The 27,579-nt window shown below is 38.7% G+C and overlaps 1 protein-coding gene across 6 annotated transcripts in view; it reads right to left on the bottom strand.

Moving 5' to 3' along the window:
- Positions 1-9,816: 9,816 nt before the first annotated feature.
- Positions 9,817-27,579, bottom strand: part of FRMD3 (FERM domain containing 3) — a 296,678-nt gene continuing 278,915 nt past the window's right edge. For 2 of the 6 annotated variants that reach the window (XM_008962652.4, XM_034967514.2), the window contains exon 14: positions 10,047-15,323. In XM_008962652.4, coding sequence (XP_008960900.3) covers positions 14,725-15,323 — 599 coding nt within the window. In that variant the 3' untranslated portion in view covers positions 10,047-14,724. The other 4 variants (XM_034967512.3, XM_063593988.1, XM_003810300.4 and 1 more) reach the window with 4 other exon arrangements.

Genomic DNA, 27,579 nt, shown 5'->3' on the forward strand with positions numbered 1-27,579 from the left:
TGGCATCCCCCATTTTGGAATCCCCAGTGTCTATTGTTTAAAACTTTATGTCCATGTGTACCCATTGTTTAGCTCCCATTTACAAATGAGAACATACACTATTTGATTTTCTGTTTCTGAGTTATTTTACTTAGAATCATGGTCTCTACCTCACTGAAAAAGTGAGGCCTCCCCAGTCACATGCCCCAGCACTTCTTTTCCCCATCCTCACTTATTATTTCTCTTTTGCGTTTATCACTATCTGATACTTTTCTTGTGTATTTTTTATGTAATGCTTTTCTTAGGAATTTCTTATTTAGTTACTGTCTGTATCCTCCCACTAGAATTTAAGCTCCATGATAGCTAGGATTTTTATCTGCTTATTCACTGTTACATGTTTTACACCCAATGGGGAATATATATATATATATGGAGAGAGAGAGAGAGAAAGAGAGAGAGATCAGTAGCCCAGCTTCTGATCTGTTTTGTTTGTACTTTTCACTCATTTTCACACAGTGACACTGATTGCCAGGTAACTGTCTCTCAGGACATTTGTGCTTTGAGTCTCTGCAACTCTGGACCATCTCTGCAGGCTAAAAGATGTGCCTGTTGCTAAGAGGAGGAGCCCTGCAGCAGGAATCTGGTGCCAGCTGACCTGGAACAACCTGATCTCCAGAAAGCATCCCTGTTATACTCAAATGGGCCTTCCAGATGAGCCCTGTAAGGATATGCATGATAGCAAAAGCTCAGGACAGCCTTTTTATGTTACTGTTGTTCTTAACTTTTGACTTACTCCCTTTAGGGATCCAGCCTTTACTGTTGTTCTTAACTTTTGACTTACTCCCTTTAGGGATCCAGCCTTTACTGTTGTTCTTAACTTTTGACTTATTCTCTTTAGGGATCCAGCCTTTCTTTGACTATGAACCTAAACGTAAGAAAGAGAAGTTTCTTGACTCCCTAAAAACGAGTCATAATGCTTTCTGAAACTGAGTCTCTTCTGCTTCTGGAAACTGAGTCTTAGTGCAAAGAAATCCCTCTGTATTTTCTTGATTTCCATCTTGATTCTCTATTTTAAAGATAAAATAGCTGTTGCTTTGTGTCTGTGTAGAGTGTGGCAAAAAGAGAGGAAACAGAAAAAGATAAAAGGACCATCTCTCTCACTTTTAAAATCTCTTTTCCTTAAGGTATCCTTGAATATCTCTCTTCGTTATGCCCTAAAACATTTTCCCTGCAACTGATGCTATCCAGCCAGTGTTTTTTTAGTAGCACCTATAATTCAAATGCATATAATCCAGAATCCAGCCCTAACTTCACACCTGAGTTTCTAGACCAACTAAACATCCCACAGGTACTTCAGGCTCACTAGATCCAAATCTAACTCATTATCTTTGCACCAAAACAGTATTTTTTAATTAAAAATTTTTTTAAAATAATTATAAATAAAAAACACTGGCTCTATTGGAACTGAGCCTGGCTAATGACATTGTCTTTTCCCACTCACCCAAACTAGGCATTTAAAAATCAAACTTGACTCCCCCACTCTGACTCTATGCCAATTCTATCAGTCGCTGAGTCACTGTTTGACCCTACTCCAAGCTTTCCAATCTTCTCAGGAACCATGCTGATATCAAGACTGTGTCCTGTGGAATATCTAATATATGTGACACCCGGAGGAGTCATTTTTTAACACCTCCCTTCTCTATACAACAAAATTATTTTCAATAATGGCCATGAGTATGATGATAATTATGTCTTTATAATAAGTGTAATTGACAACATCATACATAATTATGGATTATATGTATACACAAATAATGCTCAGAAAAATAAAGCAGTGAAAATGTTCTATTAAACTATGTATAATCTTATATATAATCATATAAGTTTCTAAAATAAAAGGAAATGCCTACAACTATTTTTTTTTAATTTTTATATCCACCTAAATGGCTGAACTTTGATCCTTTGGTTACAATCTGATATATTAATATTTACGTAAATGACAGTCCAATAACTAGGTTTAAATAAAACTAAAATGTCTGCGGAAGTATAGTTTAGGCAATTACTTTTTAAATTTTTTTAAATGAGATGGACTCTTGCTATGATGCGCAGGCTGATCTCAAACTCCTGAGCTCAAGCCATGCTCCCACCTCGGCCTCCAAAAGTGCTGGGATTACAGGCATGAGCCACTGCGCCCGACCTAATTTAGGCAATTACTAATGTGAGATTTTGTTTTCTTATTTGTTCTTTTGTTTGAAGACAAATAATTAACAATTAAAAAGAATACATTGCAATTTTAAAATGTTATCATATTCAGAAAATATGTATGAAATAAAATTTGCACTTATAAAACAAAAATATTACACTTCATAGTTGGCAAACATTTTAAATTTTAAATTAAAAAATTTTTAAATTGTGATTGAGTCACACTGAATGGTGAAATTAAATGAATTCAAATCCTGTTTCTTCATCTTTGCAATCACTGTGCTATCATTGTTTCTTTCTAATCTACATAGAAATAGGTCTCACCACAGGGGTTGAAGACTCAACTGCACCCAAAGCAAGATCCAGTGTTTCCAAACTGTTAGGAGCTCTTGAAATGGATGTGGGTAACCAAGGCTATTGTGCCAAGGGTTCTGAGAATCAACTTCCACATCGAACATTTATCAAAAGGTAAATAGCACAGGACAGAGGACCAGAAAAAAGAAAGTCACGCAGAGAAAGAAATCAGGAGACCTTGCATTTGTAACTTGACAATACATTTGCAATATACTCCCTACTTTGAACAACTTAGAAAAAAACATTTCTTTCTTACAAACACAGTTTCCTCCTGAAAGGAATTTTGATGTATTCTATTTTCTGATGTCTTACTATTTTGGATGTGTATGCACGTTATAGGCAACGAGATGTTTTGTTTATAAATAAATGTAGAAGAAAAATAGATGTTTTTTAGAAGCAAATTCTGGTTCTTGTTATATCTTCTGAAACTTCCAAATCCAATTTTGTTATGCATTGCCACCATGATGCTATTACTTCAGTAGAACAGGATGTCCTCAAAGAGTGAAATGGTTACGATGAGTCTAGAATGACCTGGAGGTGCCAGATTATGGGCCTTAACTCCTAGCATTTCTCAAGTAGTTACTACATGTCCAAGACTCTGCTAAGGGATTTGCAAATTCTAACTTATTTTTAAATTCCATAACAGCTCTGAGATAAGTGCTGTAGTTAAACATAATTTTAAAGATGAGGATGCCAAGAATTCAAGAGATCAAATGAGTTACCTAAAGTTACACCTAAGAAGAGCAGGAAAGCTGAGACCAGAGCTGAGGCCATCTGGCTGGAGAGCCTGAGCTCTTAGCCATCATATTACACCGACTTTCTGTTCCAGATATGCCAGCTACTTCTATCTTTATATCAGTATCTCCTAGGCAGCAATTTTATACTCTGGCCTTTTGTCATTTTTACAGAAGCACTAATAATGATGCACAAAATTATTTTGTGTAAAAAAATTAAAATTTTTGTTTTTAATAGTTTTTGTAGAATCTATTAAAATATTAATATTAATATTTCATAAGAAAATATTAATAGTTATTTCATAATAGCTTAAGTAACTATTGAACAAAAGTTAAAAATTTATTAGAAGTAAATATCAATGGTATAAATCAAATTATTTAATCTTTATGGACAAATATTACTTATTGCTAAAATGAAACTGGGTTCAGCATTATCTATTTTTCATTTTGATAGAATTAAGTACTGACAAAACTTGCTGACAAATAGAAATGGAAAGGTTCTTGGTTATAATAAAGCTACTCAACTCGTACTCCTCATAAAATATGTTAAAAAATAACATAGTGAACCACAACAAATATAATTTTTGCTAACAGCTTTGTTGAGCTATAATTAACATACCATAAATAATGCATAAAATTCGTTGGTCTTTGTTCACAGAGTCATGCGACCATCGCAACTACATAATTCAAAGAAAAATTTTATCACCCAAAAAAGAAACTCTGTACCTATTAGCAGTCATTCTTCATTCTCCCTACCTGTGGAAATCACTAATCTACTTTCTGTCTCTATAGATTTGCCTATTCTGGACATTTTATATAAATCAAATCATGCAATAGATGGCCTTTTGCTTTTGGCTTCTTTTACTTAGCATAATGTTTTCAAAGTTCATCCATGGTGTAGCACGTACCAATACTTCATTCATTTTTATGGAATGGATACACCACATTTGTTTATGCAATTTACGAACCGATGGACATACGGGTTGTTTCCACTTCTGTGCTATTATGCAAAGTGCTGCTATGAAAATTACCCATTTTTTTGTGTGTAAATATATGTTTTCTGTTCTCTTGAGTATATACCTAAGAGTGGAATTGCTGGCTTGTATGGTAACCTTATGCTTAACTTTTTGAAGAAACTGTTTTCCAAAGTAGCTGCACAATTTTTTTTTTTTAGACGGAGTCTCGCTCTTTCGCCCAGGTTGGAGTGCAGTGGCGCGATCTCGGCTTACTGCAAGCTCTGCCTCCCGGGTTCACGCCATTCTCCTGCCTCAGCCTCCGGAGTAGCTGGGACTACAGGCGCACGCCACCGCGCCCGGCTAATTTTTTGTATTTTTAGTAGACACGGGGTTTCACCGTGTTAGCCAGGATGATCTCGATCTCCTGACCTCGTGATCTGCCCGCCTCGGCCTCCCAAAGTGCTAGAATTACAGGCGTGAGCCACCGCACCCAGCCTAGTAGCCGCACAATTTTACATTTTTACCAGGAATATATGAGGGTTTCAATTTATCCACATCATCACCAACACTTCGTGGCCTGTCTTTTTTATTATAGCCATTCTTGTGGGTGTAAAGTAGAATCTCATTGTGGCACTGATTTGCATTTCTTTAATGACTAATGATATTGGACATCTTTTCGTGTGCTTACTATCCATTTGCATATTTCCTTTACCAAAATGTCTATTGTGATAACATTTCCTATTTTAAAAATTGGTTATGTTTTTTATTACTGAGTTGTAAGTATTCTTTATGTATTATGGGTACAAATTTGTTATCGGATGTATGATTTAAAAATATTTTCATCCCTTCAGTGTTTTGTCTTTTCACTTTTCTTGACAGTGTCTTTTAAAGCACAAAAGTTTTTAAATTTATCTATTACTATCTAATTTACCTATTTTTTATTTTGTCTCTAGTGCTTTTGCTGTCCTTAGAAACCATCCTCTCTAATCAAAGGTTACAAAGATCTGATCTTATGTTTCTTCTAAAAGTTTTGTAAATTTTATTAAACACAAGGTCTCTGATTTATTTTGTGCTAATTTGTGTATACAGTGTGAGAAATTGGTCCAATTTTATGATTTTGCTGTTAGATATCAGTTGTTGAAAAGACTATTCTTTCCCCTTAGAATTGTCTTGTCATCTTGTTCACAATCAATTTTTCACAAATGCATAGTTTTGTTTCTGGACTCTCAGTTCTATTTTACGGATGTATATGTCTATCCTGATGTTGGTACCACACTGTCATGATTACTGCAGCTTTGCATTAGGTTCTGAAATTGGGAAGTGCGAGTCCTTCAACTTTGTTCTTTTTCAATATTATTTTGGTTAGTCTGTACCTTTTACATTTCCATATAAAATTTTAGGACCAATTTGTCAATTTCCACAAAACAGGAAGCTGACATCTGCTAGGGATTGCCTTGAATCTGAAAATCAATTTCAGGAGTATTGCTATCTTAACAATATTAAGTTTTCCATCCACGAACATGTGATGTCTTTTCATTTGTTTAGGTCTTCTTTTTTTCAGTGAAGTTTTGTTGATCACAATGTACAAGTCTTGTTACAGTCAGTAGCTAGTCAGACATGAACAGGGCAGGAAACACCAGGAATGTCAGGCGAACATCAGGTGATGGTCAGGCGGTTCTTAACTGTCTTTCTAAAATAATCGGTCACAGCCAGCACCAGGGAGAGACAATCTCCCAATAGAGAGAAAAAACCTGAAACTGGCTATCAGCAGCTTCCCAAAAAGATCTCAGGAGTTGGACAAATGGGCTCAATCATGCACAATAAGAGACAAAATGGTGGAGTTTAACTGGTACATGACCTTCCTCTACAAACTGGTAAGGGAATGCCTCAAGTGAGCATGTGTGCAATTTCAGTGAACATATTGCACATGCAGCCACATTGTGCATGCAGATAGCTCAGCCCAAGGGAAGACCCAGGGGAGAAGTAATGCAAGACCCTGGAAGCATGCCAATGTATAAAACCCCAAGTTAAAAGGTCAAACAGTGCACTTGATTTCTCAAGTCCCCTGCTTGGCCCTCTTCCAAGTGTACTTTACTTCCTGTCATTCCTGCTGTAAAGCTTTTAAATAAACTGTCACTCCTGCTCTAAATCTTGCTCAGTCTCGCACTCTGTCTCACGCCCCTCAGTTGAATTCAAGTATGATAGCTGTGGAGTTTTCAGAGTCTTTACTAGATTGAGGATATTTTTTTCTATTCATTGTTTATTTTTTTTTAATTGTGAAAGAGTATTGGATTTTGTCAAGTGCATTCTCTGCGTCTGTTGAGAGGATCATGCAATTTCTGTCCTTTATTCTACTAACATGGTATATTTCACTGATTGACTTTCATGTGTTAAACAACCTTGCATTCCTGGGATAAATCCCACTTGATCAAGGTATATAATCCTTCCCATATGTTGCTGGATTCAGTTCAATTGTAATTTTTTTTTGTTAGGGATTTTTTTCATCTATAGTCATAGGATACATTTGTCAGCACTTTTGTTTTCTTGTAATGTCTTTGGTTTTGGCATCAGAATGATACTGACCTCAGAGCATGGGGAACTGCCCCCTCCCTTCTGTTTTTTGGCAGTTTGTGAAGTGCTGTTTGTTTTTTAAGAGTTTGGTATGATTGACCAGTGTAGCTATCATCACCTGCACTTTTCATTGAAGAAATAATTTTTTATTACTAATTCAATCTTTTACTTGTTATAGATCTATTGCAATTTTCCATCTCTTTGTAAGTTAGTTTAGTTTGTGTCCCTCAAGAAGTTTTTCTGTTTTGTCTAGGTTAGATAAATTGTTAATACACAACTTTTCATAGTGTTTCCTTATATTCCTTTTTATTTCTGGAAGGTCCATAATGACATCCTCTATTTCGTTCCTGGTCTTAGTAATTTTAATACTCTCTTTTTACCTTGGTTAATCTAGCTAAAGGCTTGTTCATTTTATTGACATTTTTCATTTTAAAGAACGAACTTTTGGTTTTATAGATTTTACCTATTGTTTTTCTATTCTCTTAATCCCCAGTGTAACAAAATTGAGAGGTGGAACCTTTAAAATGTGATTTGGTCCTGAGGGCTCTGTTCTCAGGAATATAATCATGTTGTTATCAAAGGAGTGGTTTCCTGATAAAAGGATGATTTTGGCCCTGTTCCCTTCTCTGTCTCTCATCTGTGTGATGCCTTCAACCATGCTATGATGCAGCAAGAAGGCCCTCAACAGATGTGTCCCCTCAATATTGAACTTCCCACTTGATCACAGTATATAATCCTTCCCATGTGTTTCTGGATTCAGTTTGCTGAGTTCAGCCTCTGGAACCATGAGCCAATAAATTTCTGTTCTTTATACATTACCCAGTCTCAGGTATTCTGTTATAGCAATGCAAAATGGACTAAGACAAGTAAGTGCTCTGCTCCACAAAGTCATTCAAGGTTCTAAGTTTCTGGCAGCTCTGACATCCTCGACTGGGAGCTTAAAGGTCACTTTAAGTGTTGACATTTAGTGACAGATGGAGGCTGACAACTAGCCAAAGGCTTGGAAGCAATATAATTACTTATTCAAATTCTATTGGCCAAAACTCAGGGATATAGCCACATTGAACTAAATAGGGTAGGGGAGAACTAGGAAATGTAGTCTAATCTTATGGCAGGAAGAAGAAGAAATGGTTTTGATGATTAGCTGCCAGCCTCTGCCGTAAGAAATTTGCAAAAGTGGGGGATTTGGAGTAAAATGTGTACAATGTATCTCCGGGCCTGTTGAGACAGGCAGAGATGTGGGAACATCTGGCCTGTTGGGGCAGACTTTCTGAAAGGCAGATTTTTAGGTGTGATTCCTTGTACTCATTGATAGTGTTTGGTTTACATTACAGCTTATGTTCTGGGAAGAGTGTGTATGGAACATTTGGCTTCAAACAAATGCCCAGAAACCTGACACTTCTCATTATAAATGATCAAGTTGGCTTTCTGTGAAACTAAGTCTTCAGTGTATTTAGTGTGAGTCAGTTGCTCACAGTTAAACTGATTGTTAGTGTTCTGTATGTGCAGATCATAAATGTTAAATTGAGCAGTATGAACGTAAAAATAGCATTGAGATTATTCTGTCTTCCTACCTCACATTAAACAAGAAATTAAATATTATTAATGGTAAACAAATTGAGTCCGGGCACGGTGGCTCATGCCTATAATCCCAGCACTTTGAGAGGCCGAGGTGGGCGGCTCACTTGAGGTCAGGAGTTCAAGACCAGCCTGGCCAGCATGGTGAAATCCCCGTCTACTAAAAATACTAAAATTACCTGGGCATGGTGGCGCACACCTGTAATCCTAGCTACTGGGGAGGCTGAGGCATGAGAATCGCTTGAACTGGGGAGGCGGAGGTTGCAGTGAGCCAAGATCACACCAATGCACTCCAGCCTGGAGAACAGAATGAGACACTGTCTCAAAAAACAAACAAACAACAACAAACAAACAAATTGAGTATGTAGCATTAATGCCAGAAGGTCACATAAAATAATCTTCTCTGTAATTTATACTCTCACATCAAAACACGATGTAATGAATTTTGGTGAATTTTAATCTGACTCTTGATGGGAAGTAGAACAACTATAGAGCAACAATTCTTCCCTATTTTATTTTGTCAACACTATAGAGAAACATACTGCAGGAGTTTTTGAGAGATGGCATCTAGTTAATCAGGCAAAGTCCTACAGGTCGAGTGCCTGGAACAGTCCTAGTAACACCTGTTGCTATGACATCATCATTAAAAACATCCCCTTTTACTCCCAAAAGAGTTCAGGTTTGAATGATAAATTATATGGTAACCCTATGAGCTGGGAGCAGTGCCTTTGTGTGGCCACCCCTCTTCAGGGTCTGGTTCACAACCTTGCAGAACCAGAAAATCAGGGTGTTAGGAAACTCAGGCTGATTGAGGAGAGGATGGGAGTTGATTCAAACCAAGGAAATTCCAAGAGACGGATGCTTAAATCAGAACACTAACTTCCTAACTTATGAAGAATGTAGCTGCCAAGGGAAGTAGAAACTAATGTTAGTTTGTGTGTTCTCACCCTTGAAGGGTGGTCTCCGTGGAAAGACAATGATCATAATCATAAGTCTGTGGGTGAGAGGAATCAGGCAATGGGTGTTTTTTCTGGAGAAGCTGCTGGAATTTGCAAGCCATGTTTCAGTACTTGGCACCCAAAGAAAGCATACTTTTGTCCTACTAAGCGTTTTCCTTTATAACATTGAAAATGGCCTCATTTCCCTTTCCAGAGAGAAATTTGGAATAAGCATCAACTAAAGGTAAAGAATAGGGATGTGTGATTCCAACCAACCTTCTGTTCTTTACTAATAATAACGGATAATCTCTCTCACCCATTGGCAAGAACTCTCAGGGCTGATGTCAGTGGCAGACCATCCTCTGATGCCTGAGGTTCAGCCAGGAGCATCCTTCTCCACTCTCTCCTTGCTTGTAACATTGGAGGTTGCCGAGATCCAAAATATTCACCACCATCCCTGCCGCCACCCCAGTTCCCAGTAGATAATAGATACAATGGCCAGGAGAGGGTTAAAAGCAGCTTTATTAATGGATTGGAGAGCACAGCTGGGATCAGAGGCCTAAGCAAGGTTCCTTTCTTCTTCTGTGAAGTGACGGCTGCCGAGCCCACTGGGTGGGGCCCACCGAACTTACCCACCCAGTCACAGACGGAGGCTGGAACATGGAGAGCCGAGTCTTGGCTGAGCTCACCACGGGCAGGTTCTGCTGGGTCTGTTTACTGCATGGAGACTGGAAGCCCAAATGCAGGTCCAAGAGAAAAGGAGAGAGGGAGAGAGAAAAGAAGCAGGAGGACAAGTAAGCAGCGACCTTCAGCACATTGTCTCCACCCTGTAGAGAATGGCCCAGAGGGACTCAAGCCCCGTCAACCACAACCATCCCAGAAGTCACCCCAGGGGTGGAAGACTCTCCCCAGTACTTTTTCTCCAGGGTGGGAATGTTGGTGGGAGAGTCTTCCTCTATTTGGCTAAGGAGAAAATGTATGAATAAAGCAAGAGGAGTTTCCTCCAGGCAGTGTCATTGGGTCAGGAGTTCAATGAACTGCTCAATGAGTAAGTGGCCAAGCGCCATTTTGTGTGAGCCTTTTGGGTCAGCAGACACTAACCCAAAGGCACTGGCTTGAGATGCTGGAGTCAGAACTATAGGTCTATAAGCTTCCTCACATCTGAATGCTAATCACTGAATTCCTTTTCTTGCCTGTAGTCTAGAGCCTGTACTTCTAAGGACTGCTGAATAAGGCATGAGGCCACCATAGCTAAGGGCCAATTCTGCTTGACTTCTATTGTATTCCTGCAATTAAGAGAACTCCCCTACCCCTTTTGTTTCATTCCAAGTAACACCTTTTGGTTTAACTGTTAGGTATGGAGTTGTTAGCTTTGCGCCAAATCTAAGCAGAAGACCTGTCAAGGCTATGCTGGGCAGAGGGGAGGATAGAAGTGGAATCATGACCAGCCTGACTGACACAGAGGAACCCAACCTCTACTGAAAATACAAAAAATTAGCTGGACATGGTGGTGCATGCCTGTAATTCCAGCTACTCAGGAAGCTGAGGCAGGAGAATTGCTTGAACCCAGGAGGAGGAGGTTGCGGTGAGCCGTGATCATACCATTGCACTCCAGCCTGGGCAACAAGAGCAAAACTCCATCATCTCAAAAAAAAAGAAAAAGAAGCGGAATCGTGAGATTCTTCCAGGGTGCATGAACAGACAGATAGAGAAGTTTAATGGCAAGTGTCACAGAGTTGAGTCTCATGCAGCTCTCTCTGGCGCAGGAAGGCACCCTTTTCTGGCCAGTGATGATAACATATTAATTTCTAGCACTCTGAAATCCATGCTCCTATCTGTCAGTCAGAATACCCCTCTTCTATTTTTTCTGTGCTTTTCTAGTTCTCTGGTTAACTTAATATCATGAATTAGATCAAGGTTTATTTTATGTTTGAGCACATTTTCAGTGCTAGTATTCCTGCTTTGGGCCTGGATGCCTTCTGCAAAGGGTTAATCTAATCTATTACCTGGGACATTTTTTTTAATACTATCACCATTATATGTTGACCTCATTTCATGGTCCTAGAGGGAATCCTTTTATAGTTTCCAACAACCTGACTATACAACTTTACTTTAAATAAAACTGAATGATTGCAAAAAATTTTACCCCAGAGTATTTTTATTAGGGATTCCTGCCACCATATTAACATATAAAACAATCTGGATGTTGACATAGAAATGCAAATTTCACTATACAAAGGTAAGGCTCCAATCACAGTAACATGGCCCCCATAGCTCTAGTATTTCAATGAAATAAACTCATTGTGAATTCACCCCGAGTTGTGTTTATAAATATTAGACAAACCACAAAATATATTCCAAATACATAACATTTTACAATATTTTTCAAGCACAGACAAATACATACTTTACCTACATTGTTTTCATGATCCAACTTGCATTAGCACTAAAGGCAATATTGTGTGTGTATATGTATTTGCCATATGTGTGTGTGTATTATATATATTTATTTATATCCACAAATGTACACTCAGTGGCATTTATGGAAAATTTAACCCTTTCAGGCTGTGGGTTTTACCCACCATAGTATCTGAGAGGGAGAAGAACCAATAATACGTCTCAAATTCCTCAATTAGGGCAAAATAAGCACAATTATGCATGAGGGGCATATATGTTGTGTCTATTCAAAGACACACATATATACAGATTCATATACCAATAATATGGACTATACATATACTCACACACTTGCTTTAAACTCTGTATCTCACTCTATAATATACTGTCCATCTCTGGAAGCAGGCTTTTCCTCATTCGATTCAGGCAACTGGTGACTATCTTCTAACAAAACTTAAATGGATGTTTCTAAAAGGCTCTGATTCTATGCCGAGCAAATGGCATTTCAAGATTCCAGTTTAACTTTTGATGGCTGTTTAAATTCAGCAGACCCTATTCTGTCAACTTCTTCACTTAAAAACATTTCTATTCAACAATGAAGTTTCCACCTAAGAGAAAAGAGATGTTAGCTGGAAATGTTAAAATAATATATTTATTACTCCTTAAGATAAATCTGCATGGTTGGATTACATGTGATATTTATACTATCATATTTTTTAAGTATTTTACAATGGAAAATATGTTATTTCCATAATTTAAAAAATATTATATAATATTATTTTGAAAGACTGAGGGCCAGATGATTTGTCATAGTCAGAACTTTAGAGAAAATTATATGACACATGATCAGAAGGGGACTAATTTTGTGCAGACTACACTGAAGTTGCCTTATGTCAGAAAGGATGACTTAGAAGTCGTATGAGAAAAGGAGAAAAACACAAATTTCAATTTCAAAGCTAGCCATCTGCAAGCTTCCAAAATAAATTGTTGAGGATTCCAATCACAGAAAATATATTTCTAAATCAGTATCAACTTTTCAGGTAGTAAACAAACAATCTTTATTTAAAGAGCAAAATAAATCACTGAAAGCATGTAGGAAAGGAAACCCCTCAAACTTAATGGCAAATATATAGTCATTTGCTCGACTGCAGGCTTCACGAACTGAGTTTCAAAACTCATTTCCAAAATTAAATGTCCAGTGAAGCACTCAGAGCTCCACTGAGTGAGTGGAAATGGAATGCCCAATTTAGAAATCATGCTAATGATAGGGTTGGAATGTCATTAGCTAGAGAGAACGATTCCAAGTGGGCCCTGTATCTTTGTACATTAGGGCAGTGGAATGTTTTCAATCCACGGAGAAGCTCTATGCTCCATGGCATAAGCTCTAGATTCTTATCTTTCTCCCACATAACACAGTATCAGCAGGTAGTCTGCATGGGAAGCCATCAGTACGTTGCTGATGGTACAATGCTCTAGTACCTTCCTTGATACCATTAAATTGTTGGATTAAATCCTTTCCATCATGGATTTAACGGTATCAAGGAAGGTACTAGAGCACTGGTCCCCTCTACAGTCTGGTTAGGGTCATGTCACTACTTTACCCAGGCTGAACTGGTATGTCATCTCATGAGGCCTCTCCAGTTTCTCTATGGAAGTCAAATTTTAAAACAACTGGGAAAGGAAAGGAGTATAATGACCATGGCAAAACATGATCATGGACATGTATCAAAAAGCCATTCATATTCTCTCTCTCTCTCTCTCACACACACACACACGCACACTCACATACAAACACACTTTTGAAGTTTCTTCTACAGAATCACAACAAATGGCATGAGGGATCAAAATATTTACCTTAAAGTTTCTCCACTTTTATTTAGATCCACTTAAACATGTTCATGTTAACTCGGACAGCGACTGCACTGCTCTTCACATCATCGAACGCTGGCATCACCATCACTTTCATAAAATAGACCATTCGCCTGTCACCATTTGCCTGCCAGCCTCACCAGAACTCATTTTTGCCACTTTCCATTTCTCCAGTTCCTATCTGCCTTCACTCTTGGGTTAATGTACACTGAGATGCAACTGACTAGTACATCTGTTACCTTTTTTCCTTTAAACTCTCACTTTCTTTTTAAAACATCTGCTTCTCCAGCCAAAATATACGGACAGAATACAAATGAAAATAACAAGTCCTCTTGTCCAAATACTTTGAAAAATGGACCACCCTGAGTCCACTTGATGCTCTCAGTTTCTACATCCTCCAGTTCCATCCTCTGTTTTAGCAGCTTACTTACTATAGTGTCTTTCTACCCATTTTCTATCTCCTATGCAGATCATAACAAATTATGGTATTGTTCAGCCAAAAATATTTTTAAAAACAAAGTAGTGCCAAAACATTAAAAAAATTCTGATATACCTTTTGTGCATTAGTCTTACAATCTGTACATGTAAATAACTCCAGGAGGCTTCTTTTTTTTTTTTTTTTTTGCTAAAAATTTACCAAAATAGTTTGAACACATAAAAATATTTTTAAAAAAACAGAACCAAAAACCCAGCATAAATTTAGTTGTATAGGCATTGGTTAGAGGACACTGTTTTCACTAAGGATTATATTCAACAACTTTCTCTTGAGTTGTTACTAAAATTCTGATTCTGAACCTTATAGCTTATAATGGTGCCAACTATTAGAAATGGGAAAATCTAATTCAGTCCAATGTATCATGTATTATGATATAATAGATGAAGGGTATGTCTACACTATAATAAAAAATAAACATATTTTTGGTTATTTAAAGACCATCTTCCTAACCTGTAACTAAAATAACTGTATTTGATTTAAACTTATTTAAGTGCAGTGAATTATGGAAAGCTAACTTAAAGGTTTGAATAATCCATTATGAGTAAGGAACACCTGTTGACAGCCCCATGACCCTTCAGAACCAGGCATTTGCTGAAAAAAAAAAAATCACTAGCATTGAATATAGCCCTTAGTCATGTGAGAGATTAACTTCATGAGCAACCCAGCATGTAGAGGATGAGGTGGACTTTCCCAGCCACCCACTCCTTGAGGGGACAGTAGTATTCATAGTGAAACTGCTCAAACTCTGGTGTCTGGCGGATTTCGCATAAGAAGGAGAGATCAATACCTGACTCCAAAAGGAGGAGGAGCAGGGGAAATACAAAGAGCAGCAGTCCCAGGCCCACCACAAGGAGCCTGGAAAAACTCTTGACCAGTGGGTTCACCCGAATATGGCCAGTCAGAATGTCATAGCTCCACGACAAAGCACGGCGAGCCTCCTTCAGCTCCTCTTCTTCAGCAATCAAAAAGGCGTTTTCATCTGCTTCCAGATCCTCAAATGAATCTGTGTCTTCTCTTTCCAACTCAAGCCTAGAAGGACAGTCAAAGAGCATGTCAATCTCATCCTCGTCCACAGGGGTGGGGAGCAGGCTGGCACTTGGGTTGTACACTAGTTCAGAGATGGTTAAAGGTTCTTCTTTTATTTTATCTTCCTCTTCACTAGGGGGATCTTCATACTCCCGGGCTGCCTTCACTGGGGAGCTGGAGATCAAGGGAGCAGAAATGTTCTCCTCTTTAGGCAATGGAACACCTGTAAAGAGACATTTTTTTTTCTAAATTTAAAATTTCAGATTTTCCCACAAAAATCTGCAGGAAGAAACAGAAAAACAAAAAACTAATGGGATTCAAGCAATCTATGAAATTATTCTGTGGTATCCCCTAGTTGTAACAAAGTCGTATTATAGTAAAAGACCCTGTACCATAAGTTCAAAGGTCAACATGCTAAACTCAAACTAACCAACACTTCTCAAATGGTTGGCAATATTTACAACATTTAGGTGTGCAATTTTGATCTGCAAACCTTGAACCTTGGGCCATGTTTGCTTGAATAAAATGACAATAAATTCACTATTATAATTATGAGCACTGTTTTTTTAGAGGTCAACAATATCACCCAATATATTATAGTAAAACTACAGAATCTGTCATTCAATGACAATCTCTTTATTATTCTGATGTATTGCTTTCTAGTCTTCATTCTAGACACAATTTTGTGTTCTAGTTTTATATATTTGCAATCATATTATATACCCAAGCTTAAATCATGCTCCTTGCATTTGAAATTTTAAAGTAAATGTTTTCTATGTTTAAACAAATTCCCATTGGTATTATTTATAAAAGCTGCCGAATTTTTTATTTAGTTATGCAATAAATTAGTTGCCTATTGTCAAACATTTAGATTGCTTTGCAGTTGTAAGGAGAAAATGCTATAAGAGACATCTTTACATATAAAGCTTTTTTTCCCCTCTTGTTTTAGTTCATTTGCTATAGGTAGATGCTAGAAGGGAAATTGCTTAATCAAAGGGTAAGAACTTTTTCTAATGTTTATTGAGAGAGAGGTGTTTCTCAATGCCTCATTTTACTGATGGGAAATCGAGTTACCTATGGTCAGACCTAGGGCTAACTCTGCTAATTTTGAGTCTTGGATCCATAGTGGGAAATAAAGTTAGCATCAAAGAAGTGTCCTCCAGGATGGATCTACCATACAATCAAAATGGCAGCCAGGTGCATTTCGGGAACCATAAACCAGCTTTTAATGAAATTATGTGATTTTTCTCTCTTCAAGGTGTAGAGGCATAACTTACTGGTTTTATCATTCAAAAATCAACAGATATTTCATGATAGCTCTAGTCTGATAGCACTGAGAAGTCCAAATGAAAAATACCATAAAAATACAAGAAATATACAAAAGGTCAACAAGCACATGAAAGTATGCTGAACATCATTAATCATTAGGGAAATGCAAGTCAAAACCACAATAAGATGCTACTTTATGCCTACTCAGATGGCAACAGCTTTTTTAAAAACTGAAGATAACAAGTGTTGGTGAGGATGTGAAGACATTAGAACCCTGCATATTGCCAGTGAAACTATAAATGGTTCTGGCCATTGTGAGAAAAAAATGGACAGTTCCTCAAAAAATCAAACATAAAGTTATCAGATGACCCAGCAATACCACTCCCAGGTACATACTCCAAAGACTTGAAAACAGGTACTCAGAATGCTGGAACCCAAGCTGGCCAATTAGAGGCAGCTGTGGTCTGCAGCACTCATGGAGATGAATAAAAAGGGGCTAGTAAATGCAGCACCTTCAACTGAGATACCCAGGTTCTCGCATTGGGACTGACTGGGCAAACAACTCAACCCACAGAGAATAAAGAAAAGCAGAAGAAGGGGTGATGGCCCACCTGGAAGATGCACAGAAGCAAAGGAGACCCCACCCCCACCCCCAGCCAACTGCAGTGTTGAGTGATTGTGTGACCCCACCCAGGAAACCACAGTTCTCCTTTGGATCTTTGCAACCTGCGGATCAGGAGATGCCCTTATGAGCCCAGGCCACCAGGGCCTTGGGTCTGATACACAGAGCTGTGTGGAGTCTCGGCAGAGCAGCCACTCAGGCACACACAGTGACCCAGGAGTTTTACATACTCTGGCCCCAGGATCCCTGGCAAGGCAGGAAATCTGTACATATCCCTAGGAAGGTGGTTGAATCCAGGGACCCGGGTAGCCTCATTCTGTGGGCCCCACTTCCATGGCACCTCACAAGTTAAGACCCACTGGCTTGGAATCCCAGCCAGCTAATGGCAGTAGGTTGGAGTCTGCTTGAGATGGGTCCAAGTTCCTGGGGAAAGGGATGGCTACCATCTATGCAGCTTAGTTGACTCAGTTGCTCCAGCCTGCTGGCTGTGGAGAACAGAGATAGACCAGAAGAGGAAGGGTACCCCACAATGCAGCACAGCTGTCTTGCCAGATTGTGGCTGGACAGCTTTCTTAAGTGGGACCCCAATCCATTTCTCCTCACTGGATAGGACTTCCTTGTGGGGGCTTCACCCATTCCAGCCAGGGTTCTACAGACAGAGCTTTGATCTCTCCCTGAGATGGAGCTCCCAGGGGAAGGGGCAGCCACCATTTCTGTGGTTTGGTCCACTCAGCTGTTCCAGTCTGCCTGCTTTGGAAACAGAGGCAGTCTGAATGAGAAAGGATCCTGGCCAATGCAGCACACATGCTCTACCAAAAAGAGGTCAGACTGCTTCTTTGGGTGGGTCTGTGAGCCCAGTCCTACTGACTGAGTGGGAACTCCTCACAACAGGTGGTCTCCAGCCACCTCCTACAGGTGCATGCAGGCCAGCAACAAGTCAGTACACCCCTGGGATGGAGCTTCCAGTGGAAGAAGCTGGCTGCCATCTTTGCTGTTTCATGGCCTTCACTGGTGATACCTACAGGGATAGAAGAAACTAAGGCAACTGGAGTCTGAAGCAGAGCCCCAGCAAACTGCAGCAGCCCTAGAGTAGAGTGGCCTGACTGTTAAAAGAAAAACAAACAAACAGAAAACAACAACATCAACAAAAAAGACCCCACAAAAACTTCATTCAAAGGTCAGCAACCACAAAGATCGAAGATAGATAAGCCCACAAAGATGAAAAGAATCAATGCAAAAACACTGAAAACGGAAAAAACCATAATGCCTCTTCTCATCCAAATGACCACAATACCTCTCTAGCAAGGGCACAGAACTGGGCTAAGGCTGAGATGGATGAATTGACAGAAGTAGGCTTCAGAAGGTGGGTAATAACGAACATCACTGAGCTAAAGGAGTATGTTCTAACCCAATGCAAAGAAGGTAAGACTCACGATGATACAATACAGGGGCTGATAGCCAGAATAGCCAGGTTACAGAGGAACATAATGGACCTGATGGAGCTGAAAAACACAACACAAGAACTTCACAATGAAATCACAAGTATCAATAGCAGAATAGACCAAGTTGAGCAAAGAATCTTAGAGCTTGAAGACTATCTTTCTGAAATAAGACAGGCAGACAAGAATAGAGTAAAAGGAATAAAAAATAATGAACAAAACCTCTGAGAAATATGCGATTATGTAAAGAGCCTGAACCTATCCCTGATTCTGACTGAGGTAACTGAAAGATACACGAAGAATGGAACCAAGTTAGAAAATATACTTCAGGATATCATCCAGGAGAACCTCCCCAACCTAGCAAGACCTGCCACCATTCAAACTCAGGAAATGCAGAGAACCCCAGTACATTACTCCACAAGATCATCCCCAAGACATATAATCATCAGATTCTCCAAGTTCGAAATGAAAGAAGAAATGTTAAGGGCAACCAGAGAGAAAGGCCAGGTCACCTACAAAGGGAAACTCATCAGACTAACAGCAGCTCAGCAGAAACCCTACAAGCAAGAAGAGATTGGGGGCCAATATTCAACATTCTTAAAGAAAAGAACTTCCAACCCAGAATTTCATCTTTGGCCAAACAAAGCTTCATAAGTGAAGGAAATACAAGATTCTTTTTAGAAAAGCAAATGCTGAGGGAATTTGCCACCACTGTACCAGCCTTGCAAGAGCTCCTGAAGGAAGTACTAAATATGGAAAGGAAAAACCATTTCCAGCCACTACAAAAACACACTGAACTACACAGACTGGTGACACTATGAACCAACCATATAAACAAGTCTGCAAAATAACCAACTAGCATCATGACAGGATCAAATTCACACATAACAATACTAACCTTAAATGTAAATGGGCTAAATGCCCCAAGTAAAAGAAACTGAATGGCAAACTGGGTAAAGAGCCAAGACCCATCAATATGCTGTCTTCAAGAGACCCATCTCATGTGCAAAGACACACATAGGCTCAAAATAAAGGGATGAAGGAAAATGTACCAAGTAAATGGAAAACAGAAAAAAAGCAGGGGTTGCAATCCTAGATTCTGACAAAAAAGACTTTAAACCAACAAAGATCAAAAAAGACAAAGGAGGTCATTACATAATGATAGAGTTCAACAGGAAGAGCTAACTATCCCAAATATATATGCACCCAATACAGGAGCACCCAGATTCATAAAGCAAGTGCTTACAGACCTACAAAAGCAAGTGCTTAGAGACTTAGACTCTACACAATAATAGTGGGAGACTTTAACACTCCATTGACAATATTAGATAGATCATGGAGACAGAAAATTAACAAAGATATTCAGGACCTGAACTCAGCTCCAGATCAAGTGGACATGGTAGATATCTACAGAACTCTCCACCTAAATTAAAAAGAAGATATATTCTCATTGCCACATGAGACTTACTCTAAAATTGATCACATAATTGGAAGTAAAACACTCTCCAAGAAATGCAAAAGAACTGAAATCGTAACAGTCTGTCAGCCCACAGTGCAATCAAATTAAAACTCAAGATTAAGAAATTCATTCAAAACCACACAACTACATGGAAATTGAACAACCTGTTACTGAATGACTCTTGGGTAAATAATGAAATTAAGGCAGAAATCAAGAAGTTCTTTAAAACTAATGAGAACAAAGAGACAATGTACCAGAATCTCTGGGATACAGCTAAAACAGCATTAAGCGGGAAATTTATAATGCCCACATCAAAAAGCTAGAAAGATCTCAAAAACAAACAACCCCATCAAAAAGTGGGCGAAAGATATGACAGACACTTCTCAAAAGAAGACATTAATGCAGCCAACAGACACATGAAAAAATGCTCATCGTCACTGGCCATCAGAGAAATGCAAATCAAAACCACAATGAGATACCATCTCACACCAGTTAGAATGGTGATCATTAAAAAGTCAGGAAACAACAGGTGCTGGAGAGGATGTGGAGAAATAGGAACACTTTTACACTGTTGGTGGGACTGTAAGCTAATTCAACCATTGTGGAAGACAGTGTGGCAATTCCTCAAGGATCTAGAACTAGAAATACCATTTGACCCAGCCATCCCATTATTGGGTATATACCCAAAGGATTATAAATCATGCTGCTATAAAGACACATGCATACATATGTTGACTGCGGCACTATTCACACTGGCAAAGACTTGGAACCAACCCAAATGTCCATCAATGATAGACTGGATTAAGAAAATGTGGCACATATACACCATGGAATACTATGCAGCCATAAAGAATGATGAGTTCATGTCCTTTGTAGGGACATGGATGAAGCTGGAAACCATCATTCTCAGCAAACTATCACAAGGACAGAAAACCAAACACCGCATGTTCTCACTCATAGGTGGGAATTGAACAATGAGAACACTTGAACACAGGAAGGGGAACATCACACACTGGGGCCTGTCATGGGGTGGGGGGAAGGGGGAGGGATAGCATTAGGAGATATACCTAATGTAAATGACAAGTTAATGGGTGCAGTACACCAACATGGCACATATATACATATGTAACAAACCTGCATGTTGTGCACATGTACCCTAGAACTTAAAGTATGATAATAAAAAAATAATAATAAAAGAAACTTTCAAAAACAACTGAGAGGAATCACTGGTTTTTTATATATTTTTAATATTTTAAAAATATTTCAAATTTATAATAAAGTTGTAAGAATTGCACGATAAAATTCCAAATACCTTTCACTTACAAAAACAAAAAACAAAAAGCTAGAAAGATCTCAAGTTAACAAGGTAACATCTCAACTAAAAGAACTAGAGAACCAAGAGCAAACAAACCCCAAAGCTAGCAGAAGACAAGAAATAACCAAGATCAGAGAGAAGTGAAGGAGATAGAGGCACCAAAAAAAAAAAAAATCAAAAAGTCAATGAATCTAGACGCTGAATTCTAGAAAAAAATAAACTAGATAGACTAGCTAGACTAATAAAGAAGAAAAAATAGAAGAGTCAAATAAACACAATCTGAAATGGTAAGGGGGATATCACCACTGACCCCACAGAAATACAACCATCCATCAGAAAATACTACAAATACCTCTATGCCCATGAACTAGAAAATCTAGAAGAAATGGATAAATTCCTGGACACATACACCTTCCCAAGACAGAACCAGGGAGAAACTGAATATCTGAATAGATCAATAATGGTTCTGAAATTGAGGCTGTAATAAGTAGCCTACCAATTAAAAAAAGCCCAGGACAAGACGGATTCAGAACTAAAACTGAATTCTACCAGAGGTACAAAGAAAAGCTGGTACCATTTATACTGAAAGTATTCCTAAAAGATGAAAAGGAAGGACTTTTACCTAACTCATTTTATGCGGCCAGCATCATCCTATACTGAAACCTGGCAGAGATACAACGAAAAAAGTAAACTTCGGGCCAATATCCTTGATGAACATTGATGGAAAAATCCTCAATAAAATACTGGCAAACTGAATCCAGCAGCATATCGAAAGGCTTATCCACCACAGTCAAGTTGGTTTCATTCCCAGGATGCAAGGTTGGTTCAACATACACAAATCAATAATTGTAATTCATCACATAAACAGAGCTACAGACAAAAGACACATGATTATCTCAATATATGCAGTAAAGGCCTCCAATAAAATTCAACCTCCCTTCATGTTAAAAACTCTCAATAAACTAAGTAATGAAGGAACATACCTCAAAATGATAAGAGCCATATGTGATAAACCCACAGCCAATATCATACTAAATGGGCAAAAGCTGGAAGCATTCCCCCTGAAAACCAGCACAAGACAAGGATGCCCTCTTTCACCACTCCTATTTGACATAGTATTGGAAGTTCTGGCCAGCACAATCAGGCAAGAGAAGGAAATAAAGCGTATTCAAATATGAAGAGAGGAAGTCAAATTATCTTTATTTGACATGATTCTATATCTAGAAAACCCCATCGTCTCATCCCCAAATCTCCTTAAGCTGATAAGCAACTTCAGCAAAGTCTCAGGATATAAAATCAATGTGCAAAAATAGCTAGCATTCCTATACACCAACAACAGGCAAGCAGAGAACCAAATCGTGAATAACCTCCCATTCAAAATTGCTGCAAAAAGAATAAAATACCTTGAAATACAGCTAACAAGGGAAGTGAAGGACCTCTTCAAGGAGAACTACAAACCAGTGCTCAAAGAAATCAGAGATGACACAAATGGAAAAACATTCCATGCTCACGGATAGGATGACTCAATATTGTGAAAATGGCCATACTGCCCAAAGTAATTTAGAGATTCAATGCTATTCCCATTGAACTACCATTGAGATTCTTCACAGAATTAAACAAAAATATTTTAAAATTCATATGGAACCAAAAAGAGCCCAAATAACCAAGACAATCCTAAGCAAAAAGAACAAAGCTGGAGGCATCATGCTACCTGACTTCAAACTATACTACAAGGCTACAATAACCAAAACAGCATAGTAATGGTATAAAAACAGACACGTAGACCAATGGAACAGAATAGAGAACTCAGAAATAAGACTGCACACCAACAACCACTTGATCTTCAAAAAACTTGACAAAAACAAGCAATGAGGAAAGGACTTCCTATTTGATAAATGGTGCTGGAAGTGCTGGCTAGACATATGCAGAAAATTGGAATTGGACCCCTTCCTTACACCATGTACAAAAATTAACTTAAGATGGATTAAAGACTTAAATGTAAAACCCGAAACTATAAAAACCCTAGAAGAAAATCTAGGCAACACCATTCAGGACATAGGCATGGGCAAAGATTTCATGACGAAAATGCCAAAAGCTATTGCAACAAAAGCAAAAATTGACAAATGGGATCTAATTAAACTAAAGAGCACAGCAAAAGAAACCATCATCAGAGCAAACAGATAACCTAAAAAATGGGAGAAAATTTTTGCAATCTACCCATCTGACAAAGGTCTAATGTCCACAGTCTACAAGGAACTTAAACAAATTTATCAGGGGAAAAAAAACCCCATAAAAAAGTGAGCAAAGGATATAAACAGACACTTCTCAAAAGAAGACAGGCATGTGGCCAACAAACATATGAAAAAAAAAAAGCTCAACATCCATGATCATTAGAGAAATGCAAATCAAAACCACAATGAGATATGAGATATCATCTCACACCAGCCAGAATGGTTATCATTAAAATGTCAAAAAATGACAGATGCTGTCAAGGTTGCAGAGAAAAAGGAGCACTTTTACACTGTTGGTGGGAAGGTAAATTGGTTCAACTATTGTGGAAGACAGTGTGGCGATTCCTCAAAGACCTGGAGGCAGAAATACTGTTTGACCCAGCAATCCCATTACTGGGTTTATACCCAAAGGAATATAAATCATTCTATTATAAAGATACATGCATGCATATGTTCACTGCAGCACCATTCACAATAGCAAAGACGTGGAATCAAACTAAATGCCCATCCCTGATAGGCTGGATAAAGAAAATGTGGTACATATATACCATGGAATACTATGCAGCCATAAAAAGGAATGAGATCATGTCCTTTGCAGGGACATGGATGGAGATGGAAGTCATTATCCTCAGCAAACTAATGCAGAAACAGAAAACCAAACACCGCATGTTCTCACTTAAAAGTTGGAGCTGAATGATGAGAACACATGGACATATTGGGAGGAACAACACACACTGGGGCCTGTCGCCAGGGGGTTGGGGGAGGAAGAACATCAGGAGGAATGGATGCTGAGCCCTAGGTGATGGGATGACCTGTGTAGCAAACCAACATGGCACACGTTTACCTATGTAACAAACCTGCACATCCTGCACACGTACCCTTGAAATTAAAAGTTGAGGGGGAAAAAATCTTGAGTGTAAACTGTAAAACACAAGCCTTGCAAGTATTTTGAAATTAAAATGTCTTCTTTTTATATTTTCTGGTTGCTAATTCTGGATAAATTAATTAAAGCCAAACTTCTCTCTTTCTCTAAAAAAAAAAAAAAGGAATTTCCAAAGACACCAAAATACTAAATTAGTAAGATTGTCTACACTGCTTCACTAATTTACTTCATCCATATCCGAGAAGCCTCCTGAATATATTCAGAAAGCTCAGTTAATAAGTTTAATAATTTTTTGTTTTAGAAGTGAAATGACAATGATTTAGAAAAAGGAAATTGCTTTCAAATTTATATAATTACACAGCCCAATTAAAATAGATAATAGCTATAAAGTTTCTCACCCATAGAAAACACTCAATAATGTTAACTAATATTACCTTTTAGTGTAGCAATATAACCATGTTTTTATACCATTGTTGGCATTATTTAATTTGAAGAAATACTGTATAAAATGAAATTACAATAATCAAAAGATACTGATGGAAAAGACTGCCCGTTGATGACAGAGTGCCTGCCATGTACAGTCAAGCAGGTTGGACACTGCTCATTCCCATCTGCACCACTCCTGAAAACCCCAATACAACAGCATGCCCTAAAGATATGTCAGGCATCACAACACAACCTACTCAGCAGCTACTGATAGATGCTATTACTAGAAAAGCTGTTCTTCATCTCATTACTGAAGCAAAATATAGAGACCTTTTCAGTGCACAGTAAAATTAATTGTAACTGAAAATGGAAGGAGCAGTGCTCACATTCACATTCAGAAACCAGCCTCTCTGTTAACTCTGAGCATATTTGCAACAGAATCCAAATGCTACAGCTGAGGTTTCCAGCAGCTTGTACGTGCACAAAACAGCTAAAGAGCCTGGCTAACAGCCCTTGTCTAGTTTGCCTGTGGGTGATGATCTCTATGATGGAAGCAATGCAATATTGGGTGTCAGCAGAATAAATGCCTTAAAATGAGGATACTAATGACACTTAACTATCTCACAAGGCTGTGGAAAGGATCGAAGTGAGAGAAAGCACTTTGGGGACAATATGGTGACATCAGAATATAATGAATCATCTGCAATTTGCACTTAACTTTGCTAACCTCCTAAGTAAAGACTGGAGTCTGGGTGCCTTGGAGTAACTCTAAACCCACATGGCAATGTCTTTCCTATGTGAAATCTGCCACTGTCATTGCTGTCATCTGGCTGAAAACAAACTGGTTCACTCTGCAGCAGACATTTCTTCAGCCTTACTTCCTGCTCTCTCCCCCGTGAGCATGAAGCCTATCTTCAGGCTAGGAGGCTTTGGTGGGTGGCATCATTAGGAACCACCATACTAGTTCCCTTGGAGGCACCCTGAGACAGCCCATGCTGGCATCCAACTATGGAATGCCCATTAAACCAACTATGGAATGCCCATTAAACCTCCAGAGCAGTGGTATAAAGAAAGCACCACCATTCAGCTGGGAGGAAGGTGTTTTAGATCATAGAGGCTTTTATAGATGCCACAATGATTGGAGGGGCTAGTGTCATTTGATGGGTAGGGGTCGGGGATGCCAGACATGCTGAAATGTGTAGGAGAATTTCACAAAATGAAGAATTATTTTGTATACCACACAACTTTCAAATGTCAAATATCAGATATTATCCATACAGATGGAACACCTATTTATAATGATCTGAATCTAGAATCTACCTCTGTTTTACATTTAAACAAAAAGCATTTGGGGTGGATTTTAACATAAGTTTTTCAGGAATACAACCTCTGGGTAAATTCAGGGAAGATCTTTGCTGAGGATTTAGCAGTTCAGAATATCACATCATCATCAGGGATGCTAAGGAGTTGAGTTGCCTACCTCATGGCACATGTCACCACCCTGCGTCTGTTGGGTGGTTCCCTTGATGCCCATTTTCCCCTTATTCAAAGTATCTCACACTTTGATTCTGCCTTCTAGTGAGTCATGCTTGAGAAAAACCTTTGGAAATTCTTATTATAAATAATTTTCTCCTAATTTATCCTTATATTACAGTTAGAGCATTATTTTGACTTAGTTAAGTGTAGGTAGACTGTGTTTTCTAAAAGTTACACCTCAGGATGGTAGCGAGAACATTACAAGGTTTTTGTTTTTTAGGGGGACACTGGACCTGAAAGTGTGACAACCACAGCTCAAGCACATGTGAAATTGTCAGGTCTCTATAGATGTCTCATAGTTGTTACTAACCAGACCCATTCCTCCTGAGGTGGGCTAAACTGAATGATCTAATGTTGATCATCTTGGCAATACTTGCTCTGGGAGGCATGCTGTACTCTTGAATTCAGGGTAAAAAGGAGAAAGGTGAAGGAAGAGTGGGAGAGGAAAAAAGAGCAGATCACCACTCCACTTCTGGAAAATATGATGGAGTGAAAAGAGCAGTGGCCTAAGACACCTGGACTCAGGTTCCCAGCTAAGCCACAGCTATCTGAACAACATTAGGCACGCCACTTCAGTTCTATAGTCTTGGACTTTTTACCTGCAAAATGGACCAGACCCTCCCCAGTCCAGCATTCTGTGGCTCCATCTTAGACTATGTCTGTCCATAAACTGTCCTACTTAAAGTTATATGTAGAAAAAGAAAAGGAGACAAGGGCACTAAGATTTTTAATAAATGTCTACTCGGCTGGATACTTTAAATATATGAGCATGTGATATTCATAAGTCATGAGAAAAATGAGGCATAGGCAAGTTAAGGTCACAAAGCTAGGAAGCAACAGAGCGGAGGTTTGTATCCATGCCTGTCTGATTCCAAAGCCCATGCTTTCTCCAAACTTACCATGCTGGCTGAAGAGAAGGAGATCTGAGAAGCCCAGAGAGACTCTCACTTCTTAACTAAGGGGGAAGAAGCTTCTCTGTTACTGGCCCCATTTCATCTGCTGAACCCATGGTGTCCTTACATGTAGGGTGCCCATTCATCCCCATTTGCCTGGAACAGTCCCACTGTATGTCTGTCATAGTGTCAGTATGGCAGTATTGTTAAAATTCCCTTTTCACTCTCAAATAAACTTTATGATCACTTAATTATAAGTAAGCTCTCCTGTGATGGTATCATAGCCACGATAGAAGCCACACACATACACAAAAACCACTGGCTGTTGCGGGACTTAATGACTTAGGTTGGAAATAAAATAAACTTTATTACTATACTCTCTACATGTTCTATCAGTCCCGCAAAT

This window comes from Pan paniscus, chromosome 11 (genome assembly GCF_029289425.2).
Source record: "Pan paniscus chromosome 11, NHGRI_mPanPan1-v2.0_pri, whole genome shotgun sequence".
In the NCBI taxonomy this organism is placed as follows: Eukaryota; Metazoa; Chordata; class Mammalia; order Primates; family Hominidae; genus Pan; species Pan paniscus.